The sequence below is a fragment of the Bombyx mandarina genome, chromosome 13, assembly GCF_030267445.1.
Source record: "Bombyx mandarina strain Sakado chromosome 13, ASM3026744v2".
NCBI lineage: Eukaryota > Metazoa > Arthropoda > Insecta > Lepidoptera > Bombycidae > Bombyx > Bombyx mandarina.
This window is the reverse complement of record NC_143220.1, coordinates 5,659,586-5,675,424: the sequence shown is the minus strand read 5'-3', so window position 1 is coordinate 5,675,424 and position 15,839 is coordinate 5,659,586. Positions and strand designations below refer to the sequence as shown.

At 36.4% G+C, this 15,839-nt stretch overlaps 1 protein-coding gene across 1 annotated transcript in view; it reads right to left on the bottom strand.

Annotated features, from left to right (window-relative positions):
• Window positions 1–13,142, bottom strand: part of LOC114239800 (uncharacterized) — a 31,301-nt gene extending 18,159 nt beyond the window's left edge. Inside the window, exon 1 of the mRNA XM_089732332.1 lies at window positions 12,675–13,142. Within this exon, the coding sequence (XP_089588458.1) occupies window positions 12,675–12,711 (37 nt within the window). The 5' untranslated portion in view covers window positions 12,712–13,142. The remainder of the gene's footprint in view (window positions 1–12,674) is intronic.
• Between the last annotated feature and the right edge of the window lie 2,697 nt (window positions 13,143–15,839).

The following is a 15,839-nucleotide window of genomic DNA, read 5'->3' as shown; positions in this document are numbered from 1 at the left end:
ACAGGTTCCACAAGGTTCGTCAGGACTGTATTTTGATACACAACTGCATTCGTTTTTACACCTTTCTCACAAAAGTGTACCTCTGTTAAGCCCCAATAAGAAACTCCCAACCATACCATGAGCGAGGATGGAAAATGACCTCGTTGGACACGCGGAATACAGTTGCTCGCTTCTTCACTACTGTGTGCGTTACCTTATCATTTTGTTTGTTGTAGCTCTCTTCTACGGTAAAAATTTTTTCATCCGAAAAAAGAATTTCCCGATATTTTTTTCCCGCGTACCGCTTCAACAAAGCGCGGCATCTCTTCAGTCTCAGGTCCATTAGACGAGCATTCAAACGATGTCCTGTTTTTCTTTGATATGCCCGAAGCCCTAAGTCTTCATTTAACACCCTTTTCACCGTGGTTCTGCTTAACCCCATCTGAACGGCCAACAGTTTCTGCTTACGTTTGGGATTTCTTTGAATTCGCGCCTTCACAGCTTTTATCACTGCTGGAGTCCTAACAGACCGAGGGCAACCACTTCTTGACCTGTCATCTACACTAGAGTCTTCATTGTATCGTTTGATGGTACGATAAACGGATCTTTTGGTTATATTCAAATTTTTCAGTATGTTAAAAATTTGAATTGGCGCGTAACCGCAACGATGCAACGCAATAACTGCAACACGGTCTTCTTTAAGCGTCCACTCCATATTTAAAAATGGGTAAAATTCTAAAAGTATACATTTTTATTTTTATGAACAATTCGAAATTCGAATTCAATAAACTTTTTTGTGGCCAGCATTCTAAAAGAAAAATTTTTACTGTGTGACAATACTTATGACCTGGCTAGTTATATTGATGTCTAGTCCCGCAGGAAGTTCCAAATTCTTCTTATGAACTACACACTTAATTCACATTCACGAATGTTTTTGGCGATGAAGGAAAAACATCGTTTAGTAAAAAAAAGTGCTACACATAACTTTTAACTGTGCAATGAGCAGTGCTGGCGTATGTTCTGAGCCTCTTTACAAATAATAACTCGTTCTAATTCGGATGATGGGTTAACCATTATCTAGAACTCATGTTGGTCTAAAAACGACCATAATTACTATACAACAACCGGTGCGTTACACTAAAATAATAATAATCATAATTTAGGTGCCTAAGTCACATAGAAATGATCAAATACCATCTGTTCACCAAATGCAAAGGCATGTGTCACCCAATTAATTCACTTGAAGATAGAGTAGGACGTCTTAACGAAGTTCCCTCAAGAAAGAAAAAGAAGGGAAGTATTTTAATATGTATCGGAGGCGCCAAGCGTGACGTATGAGGAAGCGACGCGTGCGCAGGCTCTGTTCACAGTCCGTAACGCGATAGTAAGTGAAGATATAGTGGAAACACCATACTGTTCTTTTTTAATTCTATTTATACACAGTTCATTGTAGCCGTTACTTTAAATTATATATAACTGTGTATCGGTTTCACTTTAATTGGAGCCAAATGACAATTAGGGATAAAAAATTGTAAGCTCAGACGGGGACGTAGCATTACCTAGAGCTATTATGTCTGTAGGGAGGCCGTCATGAATTCGGGTTTGAGAAACGTTATTCAATACAATCGATACTTCTTCTTAATATGTTTCTCCATATATACGTAATAGATTCAGCGAAGTAGTGCTCCTGCTAGGATTAGTGTTAGGATGTTGAGCCTCGTCAACTGATCTACCAAACCCTGCGTTGCTAGGAAAAAGGTGGCATTAATTAGTAATAGTTTCCATATGAGTAAATTGGAATCGTTGTCAACTCACATAGTTTAATAGACATATAATAGAGCAAATCAAAACTGTTAAATAATTCAATTAAAATTAACGATTTATTTATTAGAGAACGAACTGTTTGACAACCCTATTTTGAGTAAATTTTGACAACCCTATTTCGAGTAAACCTAGTATTTAAAGGCCCAAGATATACGTTAAGACACGCGGTCACGCTTGGACGAGTACTGTGCAAATAATCCAATTAGAATGAACGATTTATTTAATAGAGTACGAATTTTTGACAACCCTATTTCGAGTAAACCTAGTATTTAAAGGCCCAAGATATACGTTAAGACACGCGGTCACGCTTGGACGAGTACCGTGCAAGCACAAAGGTGCACAACAGGATGCTCGCTTACTTGAGCACGCGCCGTTTTTGTACGTTTGCGATAATATGAGTATGTACCGGAATGTGGTTACGATATTTTTTGTGTTCGTCTTGTGTATGTGAGGCCTTAATGAGACGAACAATGCGCTCGTGCTTTTGTTTACTGCAATCGTTTGTATTCTGTTTTGCTTTCTATGATAACATGTTTTCGGCTGTTCGTTTAATGAGGAAGATGTGGGGTTAGTTTTCCTTCTGGTTTTGCTATGTCTGCTTTGTATCAATTTTCGTTTAAAAGATTATAATGGTTTAACGATAACAGCTTTTGCCGTTGAACCATTCTTTTTAGTGTCAAGCCTGATGCTAATGTTGTGTGACTTCAATTTTTATTTTATTTTATTTATTTATTGCCTAAATGGGTGGACGATCTCACAACCGTAAGTGTTAAGTGGTTACTGGAGCCCATAGACATCTAAAACGTAAATGCGCCACTCACCTTGAGATATAAGTTCTAAGGTCTCAGTAGAGTTACCGAAACGCATTACAATAGGCAGGGTGGTGGTACCTCCCCGTGCGGACTCACAAGAGGTCCTATCACTAGTTCATTTATTATTCACTATTATTCAATGATTAATTATTCAAATATTATTCCACGTAGTACACAGATATATTCAATCAAATGTCCCAGCTATCTGCACTCTTCAGAGATTACCTACAGACCTGTTTGCTATATTATAATGCCCTACTTTTTTACTTTGAAGCCCAATTCCCTAACAGAATCATGTTTTATGCCTCCCAAAGTTCATTGAATACATAAAGGAAAACATAGTAAAATTTACGGTTGTTTCAAATTTCGAGGCAAAAATATACGCGGAACAAGGGCCCGGTGTCGAATTTCAGGGAACAATCCCAAGTTTCTGGAGGCGAGAGGTCTCAAAAGTGACTTGCTTAATGTTAATAGGGCCTCACTCTGCAGCGTCACTTGGAGTTTGAATTTTTAAAGCAAGTCGCGGGAGACTCAAAACTTTCCCATACAATAGGGTGACGTTGAGAATGCAGACAACTGGGATTTCCTAATAATTATTGCGTACCGTTTATGTGAAGATTAAGGACAATTTTTAATGTGTCTTTTTGTATTTCCAACTAACTATTATTACTTATTATCAGTAATCCAGTTCTCATTAATGTAAAGAATAAATGATAAGAATATTAGGAATATTGTCTGCATTTTTGTTTTATCTGTTGGAAATCGTAGAAGGCACCGCTTTATAAAAATAGACTTATTTCTAATACGTGTAACAAATCAAAATTTTCTGGCCTTGAGCCTTTCTGGATCTGTGATCTCCTCCACTTACATTAAATAAAATCCCGTGAATTTACAGCCAATTCCACGTCACAGGGATGAATCTTAATTTTTTGGGTACGTTTGAAAGTGAGCTAGATTTTCGTAAATTACGTCACGAATTATGGTCATATGACAAAGGACTGTTGGAAGCGGCCGTGCGTGAAACTCCGCGAAACTTATCCGCGGCGATTTGCATAACACGTGACATTGTCTTACGGCGCCAATCTTGGTTGATACCGCCCTTATCTGAGCACAGAGACATCTGTGAGCTGCCCTTTAATACCTCACGACTTTTTGTACATATTTACTTGAAGAATGTTCTTAAAACGAATATATTAAAAAAATTCTGAATACGTTTTTCATTACTACAGATGTGCAGATCAGCTTACCGCCCAATTGGTATTAAATGGCGTTGTTCAAGATGTTCACAGCGTGAAACGAAACGCATATCCAATTTTTTTATATTATCTGTGCATTTTTTTTCTCAATCACGACTTTGGCGCCTTTTTTATAAATCTTCAAATCTTTTAACTAATTATTATGGTCAGACTAGAAAAAATTAACATCACTTCTACAAACCAAGTTAGTCCGACCGACTTATACAAAAAAATAGTTGATGAGAAGTTAGATTTGATAAGTAATACAGCATTGATATAATGTTACTATAGGCACCGAAAAGATAGTTCGGGTAATCTTAGATAAATTGTCGTATTTGTTAATATAGCAACAACGAAGTTAATCCTCGGGACATGGCGGTGGAGATTTAATATATTATAATCTGGAGTACGATTAGGATACTGGATAGGATACCTTTGTTATATTAATTTGGAACACAAACGATACAATATCTACATAGTATTTACTGAAAGGAACAGGTAGGAACAGGTCCTGTGAGTCCGCACGGGGGGTACCACCACTTTGCCTATTTCTACCGTGAAGCAGTAATGCATTTCGGTCTAAAAGGCAGGGCAGCCTTTATACTGTAAAGACTGAGACTAAGAACTCATGTTTCAAGGTGGGTGGCAGCATTTACGTTGTAGATGTCTATGGGCTCTGGTAATCACTTAACACAAGGTGTCGTATCCTCGTCCATCCATTGAAGGAATAAAAAAAAGAAGAACCAAACAACTTACAACCAACAAGACGCGTGACTTAAAATAAAATGAAATAGCTCACATTAAGGACTTAATTAAACAATTCAGAATTATTAGAAAGATCAAAACTATAAATCTATTTCCAAGTGCTCCGGAAACTTCCTAATATCAGGTATGTTGTCTCACCGGTACATAATTTTATAATGACCAAAAATATCATGCTGAATGTAGCATGAACGTTACTGAAGTCTTTTGCCAGTTTTACTTTTAAAACGAACCTGCGAATGTAATAAAATGAAATAAATTCATTGAATATTTTATTAAAACCTTTCATTTGTCGAGTTCAAGTTAATTGGATTGTCATTGCGCACCATACGTTTGAACTTTCATCATTATTATCGATTGACGCCAAAACTGAACAGTCATATTTCAAACGACCGTTTATTAAGAAACGCTTTCAACGGCAGTGAACAAAGTTGATTTTTGTTTATCAGATAATCGAGGAACGTGGCTCTGATTTTTTTGATACAATGAATGCGTTTTTGTAGTAATTAAATCCGGGTCAATGCATACGAGTCGATAGTCAGTGATTCGAATTTGTTTTTCATTGGACGATGACTTGATTAATTTAAATCATTTGACGTGTTCATGTGACTTTTACTAAGACGCCGTGATAGTATTGCCGCTGGGTGTTCGAATTTTTAAAAATTGTTACTAATTTAACCTGTTTCTTACAATCTAATCTCAAATTTAATATTTTTACGGTATGACTTTAATTTTATTAAACCATCGCAAATTAAATCATATAAGTGAGTTTAACTATGTTTGTGACTCATGAAAATCGATGAGAATGCTATACGTAACTCGTTTTAAAGAGACTAAATCAGAAGAAAAAAAAAATGTACATGACCACGCAAGATTATTTAGACACAAATTAAAAACAAAATTCTCAGAAACATTTACCAAACAAGGTATACATTATAGAATTAATGATTGTTTATTAATATATATATCCATAGACACAGCCCACTAAATTCCTTACCGGATCTTCTCAGTGGGTCGCGATTCCGATCCGGCGGTAGACTCTATAAGGTTGAGCCCGTGAGCTCACCTACCCGTCCCTAACAGCCCCTTAGGCTACCGGCGAATAAACAGGTAGGGAGAACAATCTTACGTTACGGACGTTTTTCTCGGTTAGGGTACCCCTCCGCATCGTCCCATAAGGAACTTCATTCAAAAAAAATATGATACATATATTTAATGTGACCACATCATATTGCCAATGTTTTTATTGTTTAGAAGAGTGGAGAGCTCTCCTAGGGCTATGTGGTTACCGAAACCCATAGACCTTAACGAAGTTAACGCAGCTACTCACCTTGAGACATGAGTTCTAAGTCTCAGTTCTACAGTATAATGTGTATTTATCCCCTCAAACCGAAACTTATTACTGCTGACACGGCAGCAATACCTATACGGACTCACAAGACACTCTTCCATCAGTGAGACTACTGGTTTCTTATATTTATTTTTAAACGAGCAATTCTTTTATATATATACAACATGGTGAAGGCTTCCTCCAAGTCCTTCCATTTGGTTCTATTTTGGTCTACCTGTATCCATCCTGGTCCAGCAATAGCTTTTATATATTCCTCCTATTTTGATACTAGTTCCTTATCCATTTATAATTTTTCGCTATTTTACTTTCTTATCTCTAATAAACTCTAAAGATATAAGTAAGACTGTGTCTATTAATAATAATTTAAACCAATTACTTTTCAATTGAAAAATAAGCCAACGAGACGTTTGTTTCAACTTAAAAAATCAATGTTTGATTATTCAAACGGCCTCATCCAATCTGTAGTCAAATTCTTGGAGCCGATTCATCATTCATGGAGCCCGTACGCTTGGGGCGTGCATGCTTTGCGAGATTCAATTATGTTGAGTATTTCGCGTCTTCGTGGATTTTCACGGGGTTTTTCGTAAATCAACACCTTCGATTTTATTCGACGCAGGTATTTCTATTAACACAGATCCGGGTAAATAATTATTGAAGATGTGAGATTTTTTTTTAGAGAATTATGGATTAAGCTTAATGTGGTTGTGGGTGTGCTTGGAGACATACAAATTATACGTATTTAATTATTAAATAAACCAGCCTTTAAGTTAAGGTAGTTTTGATGTTAATTTTGAGTTTTTGTTTTATTACTATTTGATTTTTTGTTTTTTATTATTATTATTGCTTTTGTTTTATTCCGAGATTGTATATATTTTATTCTGGCATACTATATGAAATGTTAATGAATGTAATATGGATGCAAAATCTGAAAATAAATAAATAAATGATGAAATAAATAAATAAATCAATTGAAATGATTGAAAAATAATATTAAGCGTTTCACATTCAAGGATGTTGCTAGGATATGATAGACTCATATGTTGAGTACCGGAAGCACACATATGTAATGAGACTAAAACTATCTCTCTCTTCAACCGGTCTCTCATTGCTGAGGATCGTGACTCCGTTTGATTCCTTCATCTAGCTGTCTCCATCGATCCCGTTCTGTAGCTTGGAGAAGTGCGTCGCTAAAAGGTATTGACTATTACTATTATAGCTAAATCCACAATGTCATGTGTATCTATAACAAAAATACTGAATACAATCAGGATACTGTAATCTGATACCAAGGTACCGCAGTCAGGGCAAGACAACTAAGAGATTGTACAAAACACAACTTTTATTTTTTAAAGCGTAGGATTGTGAGCGAATTCACTGCCCACATGATGTTAATTGGTAACCCGAGGCCATAGACATCATAACGTGAATAAAAGCTACCTTGAGATTTTTTTGCCATTGTAAGCAGACAAGCATACGGCCTAATTGACGGAGAGCGGTAACGTCACTCATGTCAACAAAGTCGATTACTTATTTATTTACTGGTGGTAGGACCTCTTGTGAGTCCGTACGAGTAGGTCCCTATTTCTGCCGTGAAGCAGTAATGCGTTTCGGTTTGAAGGGTGTGACAGCCGTTGTAACTATACTAAGACCTTAGAACTTATATCGCAAGGTGGGTGGCGCATTTACGTTGTAGATGTCTATGGGCTCCGGTAATCCGGTAAACATCAGGTGGGCTGTGAGCTCGTCCACCCATATAAGCAATAAATAAAAAACATCGATTCCGAAACGCATGACCGCTTCCCGACAGGAACAGGCAACACGGCGATATCTACCCGAGTGCGCTCACATATGCTTTCTAATACGGAAGGAATTAGTTTATACATGTCTCTCAGTACATTTAAGCCGATTATCATACAAGATCCTGTCTGGTCATGGATTAGGTCGTTTTCGAAAGAAACATTAGAACACACTAATATTGAAATGATTCCTACATCGATTTTCACATTCAAGGAGTTCAGTTCTATAAGCCTGTGATCATGGCGCTTGCAATATGCCCAAATATCTAGAACACATCAAATTTCTACCTAGTAACAGCCCCTTAAACAATAACGTGTGCAATGTAGAAGGCCACGAATGCTTAGAACAATTTTTTTTCCTACCTTTGCTAGTATCTCGTGGGGTTAAACTAGCCTGGCAAATTTGCTGACAGCAAGGTTAGTGCTTCGCTGAATCTACAATAGGATCGAAATCGCCACTCACTGAAAAGATCCAACTAGAAACTCAGGGGGCTAAAAAATCGATATTTATATATTTATCGATATTACGAATGAAAAGGATGTTTCTAAACGATACGATTCTAATGACACATTCACAATCGTTGGATTTCACAACAAAGGTTATCTATCGCTTACAAGAAAACAACACTAACAAATCAACGTCAACTAAATATAGATAAGGGTTCATTTACACGACTGATAAATATTAATTTCCGATTTTAGGGTATTTAAAGCGGAGATCAGATATATCTTGTTAGGTTCTTTCGTGAACAAAAAGTGCTGAGCTGGTGGTACTTTACTTGTGGTAGGACCTCTTGTGAGTCCGCGTGGGTAGGTACTACCACCCTGCCTATTTCTGCCGTGAAGCAGTGATGCGTTTCGCTTTGAAGAGTGGGACAGCCGATGTAACTATACTTGAGACCTTAGAACTTATATCTCAAGGTGGGTGGCGCATTTACGTCGTAGATGTCTATGGGCTCCGGTAACCACTTAACACCAGGTGGGCTGTGAGCTCATCCACCCATCTAAGTAATAAAAAAAAATAAAGGAAAAAAAATCACGACAGCAACCTGTAAAGAGGTTTGTATCAGCTTGTTCAAACTTGGAAGTTGCTAAAATATACTTTTATATACAACGGTATACGATCTTGTATTATTTCCTAGTATTAAATCATAGCTGGAGCGACATAATAAAAACAATGTAAATTCTGTAGCCTGTCTGTATATGAAGATCTTTTAATGATATTGTAATATCTAGCCCTGAAATATATAGGAAATAGGCACGATGGTAGAACGTGTCAGAGAGAACTCTCTAAATGCCGAAAAACTACTAATTACTCAATATGTTACGGATTTTTTCTCCTCGAATATATTCAATTCTGCCAAGTACTCAGTGGAAAGTTCACTGACATTGTCATCCTTAGAGTTCATCCACCTTAATATTAAATCGTATTAAAATAGACCCTATCATTTTCAATTTACAATAATCGATTCTACTTAAGAAACTTGGCACGTACACCGAAGACATTCGAGTCGGACGTTCTGACATCGTATTTGCATTTTTTATTTCTTAATATACCCGCTTTAGTTTCTATTTAAATATATATAGAAAAAATGTTTTAAAATTTGATACAACAATTTTCGTTATCACAACATCTTAACTAGTTTGCGAAGCAATACACATAATATATTAGGCACTATAGGTGTATACGTATCTATAATCATGAGTTTTTTATTTTGCAATCCTTAAAGGTAAACATTTAACAATTGATAAACTGAAGTCGTCGTGGCCTAAAGGATAAGACGTCCGGTGCATTCCTGTGTAGCGATGCACCGGTGTTCGAATTCCGCAGGCGGGTGCCAATTTTTCTAATGAAATACGTACTTAACAAATGTTCATGATTGACTTACACGGTGAAGGAATAACATCGTGTAATAAAAATCAAACCCGCACAATTATAATTTGCGTAAGCACTGGTGGTAGGACCTCTTGTGAGTCCGCACGGGTAGGTACCACCACCCCGCCTATTTCTGCCGTGAAGCAGTAATGCGTTTCGGATTGAAGGGTGGGGTAGCCGTTGTAACTATACTGAGACCTTAGAACTTATATCTCAAGGTGGGTGGCGCATTTACATTGTAGATGTCTATGGGCTCCAGTAACCACTTAACACCAGGTGGGCTGTGAGCTCGTCCACCCATCTAAGCAATAAAAAAAAAAGAAACTGAGTAACTTTTTAATGGTTTATTGAATTAGGTGAAGATTTGGTCGATTTTACTGGACGTGTGTGTCCACAGGGTTAAGTTCCATCACATAACATATTTCTGTATAAAAAACAAACGTGTAGCACTCGGGAACTGCTACGGTAAAGCTATTGCATAGCATTTTTTATCAACTTATGCAATTATAATTAGACAATGATAATTTAATATTAAAACAATAATAAAACAAGACCACGCTATATTAAACATTAATAAAAGCAAAACCTTAACTGTCCCCTTCACACTCATAAACTAGACCGCGCGAGAAAGAGATGGGTAGACTTTTCATGATGCGCATGCAGTGTGACGTCACGCCACGCGCTTATTCACAAATACTACACAAGCGCAACGTGTGAATGTGTTGAACGCGAGCTACATGGTAGGCGGAGTGAGGGGTGTTAGGTTTTTTTCGTTACGGAATTTCATGATTCGGTCTCCGCGCTCAAGGCCCGCGATAAAAGCTATGCAATAGCTTAAAAATCATACATTTCGGTTTAAATGTTCAAAAATCAGACATAAAATACAACTTGGACTATCACTTCATATCTCACAGCGAGTGGTGATGGTTGATCGTGACGTTGTCTAGCGATTTGTGCAATTGTTAATTAAATATTAGGCTCGGGGTTCTCTACGTTATCGTTTAAGTTGGCATAGTTAGTTCTACGATATAATTGCGATTCCCTTTCATGGTTATAATAGCTCCTAGATTGCAGAAATCATGGAAAGAATTAGTGAGACTAGACTTTTACTATAATGTGAGTGTATCCCAAAACAGATTTTTATTGCTATCAAAGGTAAAAACGATTAAAATTTAGTCACAAATAATGGTGAGTTCCAAGTAGATATAGGTAGTGATAGGATCGAAGTGAAATCGTTGCAATAGACGACCAATTAGAGTAGGTATTTGATTTAAACTAAACTGCGAGAACCAGGACAAACTTTGAAAAAACACCAAATGCAGACACTTTACAGCAATCGATTCTTCTAGAACTTCACGAGCGAATCGAGGAACTTCTAATAGTGTCTAAAGACTGCCTGTGCATTAGAATTACAAAATACAAAGCCACTGTCGTTGTTACACTTTTATTCACTTAGCAACATTAAGTTGGCAGGCTTTTTCGCTCGTAGAAGTCATTCCAGACAAAGTTCAATAGTCCCTCCAATCATATTAATAAAATCGCCCTAATAGTTTTACAGTAGCCTGTAAGAGAGATCGCTTGTACTATTTCAGTCGTAATGGACAAAGTCGTGAATTACAGGTATATTTGGTGGACGCAGCCAGTACGGTCACTTATATACAAGACAACGAGTCATCTTCCTTGTGTCCTTAAGTAATTTTGTCTGAGCCTAAACATAACAAGGACGAATGCTGATGTGTACCTCAATATTTAACAATTTAAATTTTTTGATCCAACAGTTTACTTTACTTACTTTGCTTTACTTAAGTGGAACGAATGATTGCTTCACGACAGTAATAATCAATGTAATGATACACAACCACGTGGGCTTGCAGCATGCTCTGTCACTTGTACTTAAGATAAGACTCAGGGAGTAAATAGAGCTGTTCAGGACGGAACCTTTGTCCTGACACGTCGAAGTCTTATTAACGTTGGACTAACGATTGTTCCACTTATTAATCTTAATACTTGATAGGTAGATTATTGGTAATATTAATGCACTGTAACCCTTTTTTGGAAATATTTAACGTTTCCGGTCATCGTTCTCGTCGAACCCGTCGCTTGCGACGAAGGGCTCGGCGAGTAAACTAAGCCACAGACACAGCCCATTGAGTTTCTCACCGGATCTTCTCAGTGGGTCGCGTTTCCGATCCGGTGGTAGATTCTACGAAGCACGGCTCTTGCTAGGGTTCGTGTTAGCAACGTCGTCAGGATTGAGCCCCGTGAGCTCACCTACTAAGTAGTTAAGGTTACGCTGATATGGTCTCTCTAGAGTCTAGACCATCAGCTTGAAAGGGAAAAAAAAGTAAATAAAATAATGTAAGTCCTTATTAAATTGTATATCATCTCGAACAGTATAGACGTTGTCAGTCAGCGAAACTGTCGTTCCAAGTTTTCTGCTGATACGTTTGTTGGAGACGTCTTCTCTGTCGTAAATATACAATAATATATTGAAGTGCCAATCATACTTCCAGTACCTAGCGAGGCTTGGTCAATACATAAGGATTGTAGGATTGGTAAGAACGGAATCTATGAAAAGAGCGTAGAACGGAGCGTTGAAGTGTGAGTGGGAGAAAACGGTAAGAAACGGAAAGAGAATGACAGGCAGACGTGACAGGGAAAAAGTAGGCGATTGAATGAGCAAGACGTAAACAAGGTGTCAGATAATTTTTTATTATTATACTATAAAAGTGCAAAAAAGGAATAGTCTTTATTATGTTCCACGATCCCAATTCTACATCATTGTGGTATTTCGTTCGGTTTTTACCAGTCATATACATAATTCAATTAAATCTAATCTCACATTTTGTACTGTTTTTAAATCATTTCCGATGTTTCTGCGAAAATGGTAAATTAAGAGATTAAGCCGTAAAACTTTTAATCATATCATTATTTTGTTTAAGTTTAGTTGTTTCGTGTTTTGAAACGAGCCTTAAGAATATTCAATACTAAATCGTAGAAAAAAGATATAAAAGATAAATATTTTTTTATAAAACTTACATTGTAGCACAATCGAAAATTTCAGTAGCCACCACATTTTCTGTTCTGAGGCTGGAGAAAATCCAATGAAAACACAGATTCACTTCGTTGTCTTACATAAAAGATGCACGTTCACGATTTTAATTTATTTTATCAAATTAAATTTATAATTGTGAAAGACAGATAGTAAATAATATAGTCCTTTGATTTTATTATTTCATGCTACACACATACACACACATAAACACTCAAAAGAAATATTTAAATAGAGTTTGACAATTCAAAGCAGTTTTCCCGCTAAATTTTGACGTTTCTATTCCATTGGCCTATGGAAACTAAGTCGACCAATCACGTACCTCGATTTTTTTAAATACAGTTCTAATGCCATTAATACGCGTATAAGTTTTTTTTTCTCGTTGTTTTAGTGGGAATGAGAAACCGTGTGGGGTAACCACGTGTGTGGGGTTCGAATCCGGCTACGTAACTAACCGACATAGCCAACTGGCGTCCGGTATCAAACGGACCATATCGGAAGCACTCACCGTATTGTGTAGTTATTGGATAATTTATTCCAATACTTCACTTGTACGTAAGGTTATCAAGACTGGTAGATAAAATCTTTTTGGAGACCGTTATAACAAAAAGTTTCGTATTAAAATTTAAAGTTAAATATTCCTTTTTTTTAGACTACCTAAATAGTATGCATTGACAATTAGGCAGTAGGTATGTTCGAACTTGATATTAGGTTATTGGATCCTAAAGACGTGACAATCTGAAACTATCCACCACATACGGAAGTTCAAAGTTTCATTTTGTTCAATGTTGTGAATCATGTTTATTAAAATACATGCTGTTATTTCTTCATTATGGAAGTCATTCGCTTCCAGGTTTTACGTATTTCGTCAGTAAAATTAGGGAATACAGTAGGCTTTGAATTTCGGAATAGTCGCAGCACTCAATGAAAATACTTCTATTTAGAAGTAATTAATTAAAAAAGAAAATTATTGGAGCCCGTTAAAAATATTACTTATCCACCTAAATTCCCGAATACTACTTTCGACATAAGCTGACTGTCATGTTCTTTCACTAAAATTATACAAAAAAATTAGTTCTAAAATCCGATCTTACTTAATTTTTTTATTTTGCACTTAAACATTTTTCTAAATATCAAATTTCTTACGTCACGTGTTCTGATGTAAGAATTACGCAGCTTTGTATGGTTAAATTGATAATACCAGTACAGGTACTTGAGCGAAAAGAAAAATAAATTATAATAAAGAGCCCGTATACTCACTGAAGATTTAATACTATTAAAAATATACGTAAAACACTGATTAAATTTACAAAATACATATTTATAAATTGTCGAGATGAGTCAATGTTCGCTAGAACAGCATCAAACGGAATCCACGGTTACGTCGTGGCAGATATTTTAATGTAATTCATTGTAAAATTATTCTAGAATTTTCTCGCCGAGTAGTCGTAAATTTAAGCAAACAATTAAATTTGTTTCGCAAACTAAAATGTTTCTAGTTACATTAAAATCTTTATTTATTATAAAACTTCATCAAAATATGCGAATGAAAAAGTCTTTTTAGAATTAATTCGTTTAGCAAAGGGTTTATTTAATTTACTTTCAAGCGAAAACAATGAATGCTCTGAGCTACGTTTGTTTCAAACATTAATTATTTCTATCGAAAATAAAAATGTTTTCATTCAAACTACGGCGGCCTGGAATGAAATTATAGCAATATCTTGATGTCTTAGCGTATTCTATCCATTCTCATTAGTCTTTTTTTTATTGCTTAGATGTGTGGACGAGCTCACAGCCCACCTGGTGCTAAGTGGTTACTGGAGCCGATAGACACCTACAACGTAAATGCGCCACCCACCTTGATATATAAGTTCTAAGGTCCCAGTATAGTCACAACGGCTGCCCCATCCTTCAAACAGAAACGCATTACTGCTTCACGGCTGAAATAGGCAGGGCGGTGGTACCTACCCGCGCGGACTCACAAGAGGTCCTACCACCAGTAATTACGCAAATTATAATTTTGCGGGTTTCATTTTTATTACACGATGTTATTCCTTCACCGTGGAAATCAATGTGAACAGATATACGTATGTGGTTCAAGTGATACGAAGTCAAAGGAAATAAACGATAACTTATATTTAAAAACAAATCTTGCGTAATAAATAGCTTTTGAATTTAGATGCAATCGAATTCAATTTTGAATTTTAGAAAAATGTCACACCGTCTACAGATTATTTTTTCTCAAATTCAATAAACTTATATCTACCCTCATTGGCCGTTGACCTCCGTATATTCTCTACTAATTAACAACTTGAAAAGAAATCGTTGCGGAAGGCAGAAATAGGCAGGGTGGTGGTACCTACCCGCGCGGACTCACAAGAGGTCCTACCACCAGTAATTACGCAAATTATAATTATGTGTGTTTCATTTTTATTACGCGATGTTATTCCTTCACCGTGGAAGTCAATCGTGAACATTTTTTGAGTACGTATTTCATTAGAAATATTGGTACCGGCCTGAGATTCGAACACCGGTGCATCGCTCAACACGAATACATCGGACGTTTTATCCGTTAGGTCACGACGACTTCATAATGTTAATCTAAAATGCCCAGCGGGTGCAGCTATTATTCTTCTTATAAGATTCTACGCGCTTGTAAGAAACTTCGTGGAGAAAATTAAAATGTAATATCTAATAAAAATGTAAATTAAAATTATGTTGAAGTTCATACTCGTTGATTCTAGATTTTTCGGTATGGTCAATAACTAAAGTGCAATAATTACGGATAATCTACGTAAAGTCCTCATAAAAATAATAATTATAAAATGCTTGATGTTACAGACAACAGTGTGTCTCAATTTCATGATAATTCAACAAACTCAACTCATCGTCAAAGATATCAATGGACATCGTCTTCCGGGCGATATCACTTGCAGATTAACCATATACATTGTATATTAATTTGCATAAACACTATTACTATGCGTGCGTCGTTTATTTGCCGGATACTTTGTGAGATAGTGTCGTTGTCGATTTTAGTGATTTATGTGTACGGTGATGTCACTGCTATATAATCTCTATATATATAAAAATGAATTGCTGTTCGTTATTCTCGCTAAAACTCGAGAACGGCTGGATCGATTTGACTAATT